This window comes from Cnephaeus nilssonii (assembly GCF_951640355.1).
Source record: "Cnephaeus nilssonii genome assembly, chromosome: 2".
Classification (NCBI taxonomy): Eukaryota; Metazoa; Chordata; class Mammalia; order Chiroptera; family Vespertilionidae; genus Cnephaeus; species Cnephaeus nilssonii.
Window position 1 is genome coordinate 27,738,492 of NC_137073.1, and position 12,662 is coordinate 27,751,153.

At 45.5% G+C, this 12,662-nt stretch overlaps 1 protein-coding gene across 1 annotated transcript in view; it reads right to left on the reverse strand.

Annotated features, from left to right (window-relative positions):
• The window catches only part of SYT17 (synaptotagmin 17), a 64,806-nt gene that overhangs the window by 25,992 nt on the left and 26,152 nt on the right, over positions 1–12,662 (reverse strand). The window contains exons 4-5 of the mRNA XM_079780563.1: positions 5,569–5,689; positions 3,669–3,824 (exon numbers count right to left, since the gene is read on the reverse strand). Of these exons, the coding sequence (XP_079636689.1) occupies positions 3,669–3,824; positions 5,569–5,689 (277 nt within the window). The remainder of the gene's footprint in view (positions 1–3,668; positions 3,825–5,568; positions 5,690–12,662) is intronic.

Sequence of the window (12,662 nt, forward strand, 5' to 3'; positions counted from 1 at the left end):
CAGCTGGTGACAGCCACCTCAAGTAGGGTGGGCCAAATGAGAGATGTGGGGGGTGAGGGGTTGGGGGTGCTGTTCCAGTTTGAGGCTTCTGCCTTATGGGGTTTATGGGTTTCAAAAAACCTCTGAACTACATGCAAAATTTTCTGTCCCCTCTGTATTTTTCTAAGGAGGGTCATCCAGAGTTCACAACACATTCTCTGAAGCTCTGTCACACACCTCCCCGCCACCACCCAGGAATGAATAACCTCCGCTTTTACCACAGCATTCCACTTGTGGTATATAACGCAGGTATTGAAAATAAAGAGTTAGATGCTTTCTCATTTACTACATTCACCTGGAGGGACTGAACACACTCACTGTAATGACACAGAAGCAAGTTTCAGAGTGATGTCCACAGAATGGTCTGGAAGCCCCACAAGAGCAGAGATGGTCTGTTTTGTTCACTGCTCCATTCTAGTACTTGGAGACAGTGTCCAGCTCAGAAAAGGTGCTTCATACACACTTCTTGAATAATGATCACCTTTTTTAAAGAACTAAATCCTCTATATGTGGATGATGTTTGTGTGAACAAGGAGAAGTGTGTGGAATGATTCACACCTGGACATTAAAGGTGCTGACTTCAGGGAAAAGGGAGTGGAAGGGGGATGATGAAGACAGTAAGATTTCCTTTTAATAAGAGTTAACAGCCCTGGCCGGTTTGGCTCAGTGGATAGAGCGTTGGTTTGCGGACTAAAGGGTCCTGGGTTTGATTTCGGTCAAGGGCACATGCCCGGGTTGCAGGCTCAATCCCCAGTTGGGGGTGTGCAGGAGGCAGCCAATCAATGATTCTCTCTCATCATTGATGTTTCTATCTCTCTCCCTCTCCCTTCCTCTCTAAAATCAATAAAAATATATATTTTTTTAAAAAGCTAGGTGCTAGGCACAGTGGTCAGCATCCCCCTCATTTAATTCATGCTACAATCCTTTGCAATGCTGTTGTACAGCGATCCCCATTTTACAGATGAGAAAAACCTAAGCACACAGATCTTGTCCAAGGCCACAAACCCAGGGGCCAGGCGTGCCGCCCCCTGCCCCCAACCCCCGTCCCCCACATATAGCCCATGCTTTTCACCCCTCTGCTCTTCTGATTCCTTGTCCTTATACATCTTTGGGTTGTGTCATTCATTATAATACCCATGTGCTACATTCTTCATGAAATATAACAGTGTCAGGGCTTTCCATATGGGCTCTTAATGACCTCCGCCCCCACTCCCACGACCAGTGCAACATTAAGTTCTTGATTCTCGGTAGGGACTTAGGAATCGATGTTCCATGCTTGGATCTGGTTTTGGTTCAATACAGAGTGGACCCTTGAACAAAGCCAGGGTTAAAGGTGCCGACCTCCATGCAGTCAAAAATCTATGGGTAACTAGTCAGCCCTTCACATCTGTGGGTTCCTAGCTGTGTATCGAAAATACAAGTTGCCCCCTGAATGATACAGGTTTGAACAGCATAGGTTCACTTACATGCAACTTTTTCAATAAATACTTACTGAATAAAGTATAAATACTAAATACTTATTGAAATTAACAAGTATTTATTGAATAAATAAGGTTTTTGTTTTCCCCAATATATTTCAGAGAGGAAGGAAGAGGGAGAGAGAGATAGAAACATCAATGATGAGAGACAGTCATTGATTGGCTGCCTCCTGCACGACCCCACTGGGGATCGAGCCCACAACCCGGGTATGTGCCCTTGACCAGAATGGAACCTGGGACCCTTCAGTCCGCAGGCTGATGCTCTATCCACTGAGCCAAACCGGGTAGGGCGATAAGGTTTAACTGTAATTCCCACTGCCTGCCCTCCAACATTTACAGATTCAATGGAAGGTCTTGTGTTTGACCTAAAATCTCAGGGACAGCAGGGTCCTTGGACAGCAGCCACAGAGGCTGCATCAGATAGAATCGGTATATATCTGCTTAGGGCAGGCATCCCCTAATTGGCTGCAGGCTCTCCTGGTGACGGGCCCTGAGGAAGCTCAGAACCAACCTGCCTGGAGGGGTCTCAGAGCACGGAACACTTGCAATCTTGGTGATGAGAAACAGTAAGCTCCTGCAGAGAAAGCCGTGCATGCAAGGGGGTTTCAGCCATGGCCTGCTTCCTTGGGAGACCTGCAGCCAAGGACTCTAGACTAGATCTAAACAGATGAGAGCTGCCAATTACCCCAGAGCAGGACTCCTCAAAGTACGCTGTCAGATCCCCGATGCCAGCACTACCTTGTGCTTGAGGAAATGCAGGTCCCTTGATCTAACAACAGTTAACAAGACCAGAGCTTGAATCCTAGTTCTACCAGCGTGAGATGCTGGGTGGGTTGTTTAGGTTTTAAGGCTCAGTCCTCAGCCCTATAAATTGATGAGGATAATACTGACTTGACAAGGTAGGATCTAATGAATATTAACAGTAATATCGGTGAAGCCCCTGCCGTGAATAGAACACAGGATGTAATAACAATTACTACTATGAACTCTAACCATGTTGTGGTGGGCAGCTTCTAAAAGGACTCCCAATAGGCCCTACTTTCCAGTAGTCATGCCCTCATGCAATACCCTCCCCTTGAGTGTGAGCTGGACCAAGTGAGTTGCTTCTAATGAATAAAAGGGATAGGGTGTCATTTCTGAGATTAGGTTACAAAAAGGCTCTGGCTTCCATCCTGCTCACCATCTCTTGCTCCCTCACTTGCCCACTCTGATGGAAGGCATCTGCCATGCTGTGAGTTGCCCTATGGTGAAGCCCATGTGGTGAGGGACTGAGGCAGGTCAACTGGCCAACACCCAGGAAGGATCAGGCCCCCAGTCTAACAGCTGTAAGAAATTGAATTCTACCAACAACTATGTCAGTGAGCTTGAAAACAGATCCTCCCTCAGTTGAGCCTTCAGATGACAGTGCAGCCCCAGCCAATACATTGACTGCAGCCTATCTGAGAACTTTGGCTAGAAGCACCCAGCAAAGGTATTCCCAGATTCCTGACTCTATGGAATTCCTGACTCTATGGAATTCCTGACTCTATAGAAACTATGAGACAATATATGTTCATTTTTTTAAGCCACTACATTTTAGAGTGATTTGTTATGCAGCAGTGGATAACTAGTATGCCCTGGAAACAATAGATTAAATTCAACCAGAGTAGCCTCTACTTAAACATGAAGTTCTCTGGGAAGCCTTTCAAAATCCTCCTCTCTGAGGATTCTGAGGCCCCTATTTTCTCATGTTTCCCTATTAGTCAGTAAGCTACTTGAGTAGTATCATCAAAACTTACATAGTGAGCATTTATTATTATTCCAAAGTTGTAAGTCACTTAATCTTTACAACAAACCTAAAAGCAAATACTATTTTTACCCACATCTGATAGCTGAAGAAACTGAGGCTCAGAGGGGTTAAGTAACTTGCTCAAGGCTTTAGTAATTATGAGGAAGAATAAGGAAATACGGTTCCAAAATTTATATTTGTAACAATTATGCTATGTGGCCCTAAGAGTCTTGCTTAAGTTCACAAAGGGTAAGTAGATTCAAAACTAGGTAGCTGAACACCAGACATGAAGGTTTTAAATATTACCCTTTCTAGGTGCCTTCTACCTCTAGGATAATGACTTGAACACACCTCACCTGGGGGAGTCATCAGGGTCTACCTACCTGTAAACACTAGGCTGGCGTTTTCCAGTTCTTCTTGGGGAACTTTGAAGCTGAAGGATTCATTATAGAAAGGATCAATTGTGCCTCGTAAGAAGGATGTCTTCTTTGTTTTCACAAGCTTGAGTCCATGTACCAGCTGGATTTTCACAAAGGGGTCTGAGAATTGGATACAACATCACTGAATGTCAGAGATCATGAAATCCAATCCTCCCATCCATTCATTCTGTTACTCATTCATTCCTCCTTCCTTCTTTCCATCCATCTTCCCATCTATCTGAGAACCCAACCATCTACCTACCCCTCTTTTCATTCATCCATTTTTCTATCTATCTATCTATCTATCTATCTATCTATCTATCTATCTATTTTTCATTCCTCCTTTCCCCTTCCTCTAGCCATCCAATATTTATTGAGCTCCTCCTATATGTCGGGTATTTTACAGAAGAAGAAACTGAGGACTCAAGATGAGAAATGATTTGCTTAAGATCTGGCTAGTGGAGAAAGAGCCAGACCCAGAGCCTGTCCTGGCTTCTGTCCTAGAAACCCATTATCATGTCAGTGAGCCCATAAACAGAATAGGAAAGGCAGAATTATAACTGTCATTCTTAGATCACTTTACAGTGTACAAAAAGATTCATGTACATTATACAACTGAATATTGTTTAAACAACCCAATGAGAAGAATACTGTTATTATGTCAGTTTTTCAGGTGGAGAAATTGAGGCTTTTAGAGGTCAAATAACTTCCCCAAGGCTATGTTATTAGCAAGCAGTAGAAATGGGATTTGGTTCCAGGCAGTTTGACTCTGAAACCCTTAATCATTTTATCATACTGACTCTCCAGCCTTAATAACCATTCCTCCCATTGGCCCCTTAGAAACCTGCTTTTGTAATGTGATTTTTGAGAATGCAAACTGCCTTCTAAATTCAGCTGTCACCTTATAGCAAAAGTAATTTATTTTAGCTATTGCATTTAGAGAAGACGGTATTTCCACCCCTGAGCTGAAGAGATCCCAGCGACCATGGCTGCTTTCATGATAATATCCTTGCTGTCACTGGAGAAGCTACATACAGATGGAATGTAATCTGTTCCATTTCATTAAAAGTCATGTTTGAATTGGTTTGCTATAAAATAGACACTTTAAATATGACAGTCTTTTCAGAGCTTTTATTTATAAAGATTTATGGTACATTTGAAATGAGCTGGGGGGAAAAACCTGAGGGTGTGTAGACCACTCTCCCTGATTAGGATGCAAGGCCAATGCACACTCACGCCACCTGGAGGATGGTGTCTCTATTGCAGGCATAGCAAGGGGAAAGGCAAGTCACTTCCTTCGGGCAGCATGTGTACAAAGAGAATCTAAATTTCAGTAGTTATCACACCTGCTCTCAGTCAAATTCCCAATTCAAATGGGATTAAGAGATGGCATCATTTATCTGCCTCATTTTAAGAGAGATGTGATTATTTATTTTTCCCCTTGAACTAACATCCTAGTTCTGGATACTGTCTATCCTCACAAAATCTTATCTTATTAATAGTATCCAGGATGGGTCTGGCTCTTTCTCCACTAGCCAGATCTTAGGCAAATCATTTCTCATCTTGAGCCCTCAGTTTCTTCGCCTATAAAATGCCGGACACATGGGAGGAGCTCAATAAATACTGGATGGCTAGAGGAAGAGAGGAAGGGAAAAGGAAGAATGAAAAACAGATAGACAGATGGGAAAATGAACAAATGAAAGAAAGGGTGGGTGGGAAGATGGATGGATTGATGGAAAAATAGATGAAAGGATGGGTAGGTGGTTGGGCTGTCAGATTGTCAGAAAAAGAAATGAGGTCCTTTGTGTCAAACAAACACAGTGCCCTGTTGAAGAAAAGGGGGAAGGAGGGAGTCACACTGTACCTGAACCTTGGCTCACATCGGTCTGAAGAAGTTGCTTGGCTCGAATGACATCAACATTTAGTCTCCCAGCACTTGGGAGATAATTCAGTGACAGAAGTAGCTCCCCCAGCTCCACTTCATTCTACAGAGAAAGGGAATAGTCAGGAAGTTGCTTTTCTCTTTTATTCTGCACTTACTGCACAGGAAATTGATCCAGAAGCTCACAATCGGGCTTCTGTGGGTGGATCAGTTGACAGTGGTACTGTTTTCTTTGACTTCTTTTAGCCTCTGATCCCAATTCCTTTTTTCTATCCCAGAAAGTTTTTTTCTGCTCTTAAAACACTTCACAGCAGCAATAATGATACCAAAAGCATCAATAATGATAATAAATAAATGCTACAGGACAATCAAGTATTGTGCTAAACACTTTACATATAATAACTGGTTTAATCTACATAATAAGTCTGTGAGATATGAGTGTTACTCCCATAGAACAGATGAGGAAACTGAGGCTCGGAGGGATTAAATACTTAGCTGGAAAGTGATAGTGCTGGCATTTGGACACAGGAAGACTAATTCCAGATAGCAGGACCACTATGGTTAATAATTTGGATTTCTAAAAAAAGTAGTGAAGATTCCTCTTACAAATATCATTAACCTTACTAGAGGCCCGGTGCACGAAATTCGTGCACGGAGGAGGGTTGACCCTCAGCCCAGCCTGTACCCTCTCCAATATGGGACCCCTTGAAGGATGTCCGACTGCCCGGGCCTAAACGGGCAGTCGGACATCCCTCTCACAATCCAGGACTGCTGGCTCCCAACTGTTTACCTGCCTGCCTTCCTGATTGCCCTGCTGGCTCCCAACTGTTTACCTGCCTGCCTTCCTAACCGCTTCTGCCTGCCAGCCTGATCACCCCCTAACCACTCTGCTGCCAGCCTGTTTGCCCCCAACTTCCCTCCTCTGCCGGCCTGGTCACCCCTAACTGCCCTCTCCTGCAGGGTTGATCACCTCCAACTGCCCTCCCTTGCAGGCTTGGTCCCTCTCAACTGCCCTCCCTTGCAGGCCGGGTGCCTCCCAACTGCCCTCTCTCCTGCTGGCCATCTTGTGGTGGCCATCTTGTGTCCACATGGGGGCAGCTATATTGTGTGTTGCAGTGATGATCAATCTGCATATTACTCTTATTAGATAGGATAGAGGCCTGGTACAGGGTGGAGGCCAGCTGGTTTGCCCTGAAGGGCGTCCCGGATCAGGTGGGGGTTCCCTTGGGGTGTGGGGCGGCCTGAGCGAAGGGCCTGTGGTGGTTTGCAGGCCGGCCACGCCCCCTGGCAACCCAAGTGGAGGCCCTGGTATCTGGAATTTATTTTCCTTCTACAATTGAAACTTTGTAGCCTGGAGCGGAGCCAAGCCTAGGGCTCCCTCCGAGGCCAGCAGCCATTTGTGTTGGGGTTATAATTGAAACTTTGTTGCCTTAAGCGGGTGGGCCCGGCCAGGGTGTGCGGAAAGCTTTGCTTCCCCTGTTGCCGGCGGCAACCCTGGCCTGCTCTCTCAAGCTCCATTCTGCCACCATTTGTTTGAATTTGTTTACCTTCTATAATTGAAACTTTGTAGCTTGAGTGGAGGCTTAGGCCTGGCAAGGGCAGGCGGAAAGCTTGGCTTCCTCTGTTACCTAGGAAACCTTGCTCTCTGTGGCTGTAGCCATCTTGGTTTGGGTTAATTTGCATACTCGCTCTAATGGGATGGTGGGCGTGGCTTGTGAGTGTGTCGGAGGTATGGTCAATTTGCATATTTGTCTATTATTAGATAGGATTTGCATTCTTGGTATTGTGTGTTTGTTTGTTAAGTGGGAAAGACAATGTTGGCTTGCCTGTCAGGTAGGACAGGTGTGTGCTCCGGGCCCCCTAAAAGCAGGGTCTATCCCTCCACCTCCACTTCAAATAAAAAAAGAGAGAAATATCATTTTCTTCACAAGAATGGAATATTTGGTATTTCAGAAATAATACTGATGTAATCATTGTGGGAAACTTAGACCATTGCAATGACTTGCAGTTGACAATTATCCTAACCGACATAGATGAGAAGCTCCATAATTTTCAGGGCGTGGAGTATCAAGGTCATATCTTAACCCAGCCCTGGAGAAAGTGAGGGTCCTCACTTCCTGTGCCCCAGAACATGTGACACCAATGAGCAACAGCATCCATGTGGCATCAAAAACTGCAGCTCCAAACAGCCTGAGGACAAAACTGTGCCCGGAGGGTTCCTGAGGCCAGTGTCTTCTTAGTCTCTCTTCCCTAGAAGATGCTACATTTAAAAAGTGACCAGCAGCCAGCTGGTAAGAAACTTAGGATGTGGGAACAGAAAGCAGGACCACCTACTCCAGTAGCTCCCCAACCTGGCTCCTGCCCTGAAGGATCATGGAATTTATGGCGATCTTTGTGCTATGAAGTATTGGCATATGAGACTTACATCAACCTGGGGCAATTTTACCCCCGCCCCTCCACCTCCAGGGACATTTGGCCATGTCTGGAGATATTTTTGTTTGTCACAACTGGGGAGAGGGTTGCTACTGCCATTTAGTGGGTGGAAGCGCAGGACACTCCCTCTTCCCCCCCAATCCCACACAGAAGGATCTTGCCCAAAACGTCAATAGTGCTGAGGCTGAAAAATGTTAACTGAACCTATGAACCTTGGGCTGCTTCAGACTCTTCTCTTTACATGGTTCTAGCCCGAACAAGTGTTGATAGCAACCAAAGGAAGAGGCCAGAGCACCAGCTGCAAGCCAAAGATCAAGCTTCAATTTCCAATTTCCATCCTTTCGCCTCCTCCTCAGGGCTTCCTCTGCTGTGAGCAGAAACCCAGGCACCAGACACAAAACTCTCCCCAGGAAGTAGGCTCAGCTGCCCCGAGGAGAATGAATTGCTTATTCTGGGAGGATCTACAACACTTTGAAGTCTCCCTTCCCCTATCCCAATTTAGTCAGATAAGGTTGTCAGACCTGGAGTAATTTGGTCCAATACTCTAGGTTTCTAAAGGGAAACAGAACCAGCCCATTATTTTCACTTCCCTGCTTCACACCCGCCATCACTCTTAGAATGAAATCCGAAATCCTTAGCCTAGTCTTCAATAGGATTTGTCAATCTTGGTCCAAAACGTGTTAGGGGGGTCGTCCTGGGCATCCCTGGTCTCTACCCACTAGATGCTAAAAGCCTACCAAAATGTCTCTACACAATACCAAACGTCCCTTGAGGGAAAAATCGCCCACCTGAGAGCCACGGATCTACCAGGATCTAAATAGTTTGGTCCTGCCTACATCTCAGACCTCACCTATTCCTTGAAAACACAAGACATCACTCTGTGTTTGCACCTGCTGCGCCCTCAACTTGGGCATCTCAATAGAAATGCTACCACCTCATCTAGGTTTCCACCAGCACCCAGTGAAAAACAGTCCCCTGCCTCCATCGCGTTCCACCACACCACCTTGCTTACTTCTTCCGGGGCACTTTGTCCTTACCGGATATTTTTTCATTCTCTATAAGGCAAGGACAATGTCCATCTCGCCACCACTGTACTCATAGCACCTGAACGACTTCAACAGATGACCGTGAGAACGGGCTGTGCAGCCGACTGGTTCCAAGGGAGTCGTCGGCATGATGTCTGTCCCCTGCCTGATCCAACCTCAAGAGAATGGGAGCTGAGGTGGGAGAAGGAACTGGGTGCCACTTCTACTTTTCCCCTTCTCAAGGCAATGTCACAAATAAACAGGCGTTGTTTCCTTTTTTAAGATCCTGATGAGCTTAATTTGGTTGAACCACGTGGGGTAGCTTGGGAGAACCGAAATAGACCGTAAATTACTAAAATGGATCCAGAAGGCCCCCTGCAAGCTCCCAGCAGCCGGCTCGTGCAGACGCTCCCTCTCTTCCCAGACAAAAATTCTCTCTCCCTGCAGCCTTTGAACGCAGCTAAGTTCTAATCAATAAAAAGGAAATCAAAGAAAACCATCTGGGACAAAAGGCACTTTCTGGGGAAAACAACAGCCCGGCTCTCCTGCCGTGCTTCCTCTGAAGTACTTCTAAAGGGCCGCCTTGCTCTCTCACCTAGCAGAGGGTTTCAGATGTGTGCACACACTTTACCACCGCCTGAATGAACGCCGCTGCTGTGAGCTCCCCTGCCTTTGTTCCCGTGGGTTGGGAGAAACAGTTTGTCTCTACTACACAAATAACATTAAAATAGGAATGCGTTTTATTTATTTACTTACTTAAAATCCACTTCCTTTTTTAAAATATATTTTTGATTTCTGAGAGGAAGAAAGAGGGAAAGAGAGATAGAAACGTCAATGATGAGAGAGAGTCATTGATCAGCTGCCTCCTTTACACCCCACACTGGAGATCGAGCCTGCAACCCAGGCATGTGCCCTGACCAGGAATCAAACCGTGACCTCCTGGTTCAAAGGTCAATGCTCAACCACTGACCCACACTGGCCGGGCAGGAATGCATTTTTATTATTTTATTTTTATTTATTTATTTATTATTATTATTATTTTTAATCCTCACCTGAGGATATTTTCCCATTGATTTTTAGAGAGTGGAAGAGAGAGGGAAAGACAGAGAGAAACATAGATGTGAGAGAAACACATAGATTGGTTGCCTCCTTCCCGAGCCCCGATCAGGGACTGGGCTGGGAGGAGCCTGCAACCAAGGTATGTGCCCTTGACAGGAATGGAACCTGGGACCCTTTGGTCCTCAGGCCAATGCTCTATCCACTGAGCCAAACCGGCTAGAACAAGAATGTATTTTTAAAAAGCAAAATCCAGCCATAATCTCAGCACTTTACACGTTTCATCAAATGCTTTCTTTTCTCCAGCCCACCCCCCTTCAGGTTCTGTTCCAGTCCTTGTCATACAACCAAACTATATTTGCATAGCTGTACTGACAACGCAGGCGAGTTCTGAGGTCTCCCCCGCCCCCCTTAAACTTAAATAGACACTCATTTTCCATGTTACTACTTAGACAGGGAAAGTATAATTTTTAATATCTACACAGAATATTCCATTAGGCTGAAACACTGTAATCTACTTTAAGCTTTTTCCTATTGTTAGGAAGTTAGGTTATTTCTAATGACCTAAAATGGGCACTTTGACATCTTTTATTTTTTTAGATTACATCATTCTAATAAAACCCAGGGTGAGATCACTGGGTCAAAGACTGTATCAAGATATATAAAAAATACCCAGCTCTTTTCCTCCCACTCAATATGGATTGGCACAGCACCGGCCAAAGGGCTGAACTAACCTCACGGCCACCAGCAGAGAGGGGACAGAACCAGCGCTGGGTGGTAACATCTGACAAATGGCCTTGATCAGGGGGGTTGTTAACTATTTTTTGTTTGCATTTGTAGGCATATATCGAAATATTAATTGCATTTCCTGTTTTGCACGGAAACGTTGAATTTCTGATTTCTGTTGTGAGTTCAACACCCCTCCTCACCTGTACATGGTGTGGCTACAAGGTACGTGGATTGTGGTCTGTTATGGTCAGGCTTTCTAATGACTCCCGCCCACTGGATATTTTATTGTGGATTTAGCTTGTATGTCCCTGACTGCTTAAAAAGGCTGAGCATCTTTTCAGGCTTATCAGCTATTCATGCTTTCTCTTCTTTGAAAACACTGCTTGTTTCATATTACCCATTTTTTCTATTGGGTATTTGTCTTTCTCTTATCTATAATAATAAAAGTGTAATATGCTAATTAGACCAGACAGCCAAACGACCTTCCAGAGGTCCTTCCAGACAAAGCTGCAGCGGCAGGGCCAAGGCAGAGGCGGTTAGGGGTGATCAGGCATCCAGGCAAGTGGTTAGGGGCGATCAGGCAGGCAGGCAGAGGGGTTAGGGGTGATCAGGCAGGCAGGCAGGTGAGCGGTTAGGAGCCAGCAGTCCCAGATTGTGAGAGGGATGTCCAACTGCCAGTTTGGGCCTAAACTGGCAGTCAGTCGGACACCCCCTGAGGGGTCCCGGATTGCGAGAGGGTGCAGGCCGGGCTGAGGGACCCCTCCCAACCCTGTGCACAAATTTTGTGCACCGGGCCTCTAGTTAATTTATAAACAGGCTTTTAAATATTATGGATACTACTAAATTATTCACCAGTTTTGTGTTGTTATGGGTTGAAATGTGTCTGACCAAAGTCCCTGTGTTTAAGTCCCAACCTCCAAAATCTCAAAATGTGACCTTATTTGAAAATAGGGTCTTTGCAGATATAATCAGTTTAGATGAGGTCCTACAGGAGTAGGGTGAGCCTCTAATCCAGTATGACTGGTGTCCTTATAAAAGGGGGAAACCTGGACACAGACACACCCAGGGAGAAGACCACGTGAAGACTGGTTATGCTGCCACAAGCCAAGGAACTACCAGAAGCAAAGAGAGAGGCTGGAGCAGATCCGTCCAGAGGGAGCAGGCCCTGCCCACACCTGGATCTCAAACTGCTAAGTCTCCAGAACCGTGAGACAGTGTATTTCAGTTTAAGCCCCTCAGTTTGTGGTACTTTTTACCAGCAAACTAATGTGTGTGTACAAATGTGGTCTCCCAGTTTGTGGGTTTGAGCAGAGTGCACACTTTTATTGCCGAGTGCATCCATCCTTTCCCTCAATGGGTCACACCTTCTGGCCTTTCTAGAAATGCTTTGCTGCACTAAAGTCATAAGGATATTCTCCTTTTTACCCTTCTAGGACTTAAAGTGTGGCCTTCCAAATGCAAGTCCCTGGACTGCCTGCACTTAATTTTGGCGTGTGGTGTGAAATAAGGCTCTGTTTTCATTTTTGAGATAGTGACCTTCTTTTCTCTGTATTTCTGCCCCACGAGGCTGTGAACTTATCGAAGGTGGTGATCTTACATTGCTTCCCCAGGGACAGAACACACCCCTGGGGAATGTTGGCCAAGAGAAACATTTGTCTACGTCCTTCATAGAAGCTACACCTTCCAGGGAAGATTCAAGAGAAGCTTGATCTTTTGATGTCTGAGAGTTTATGTCTAGGGCTCAATGGCCATCCAAATTAGATCAACCTACTTCAGAACCACTCAAGCTTCTCGAAAGAGATATTGATTCCATCCTAAATTGGGCTCCCAGTG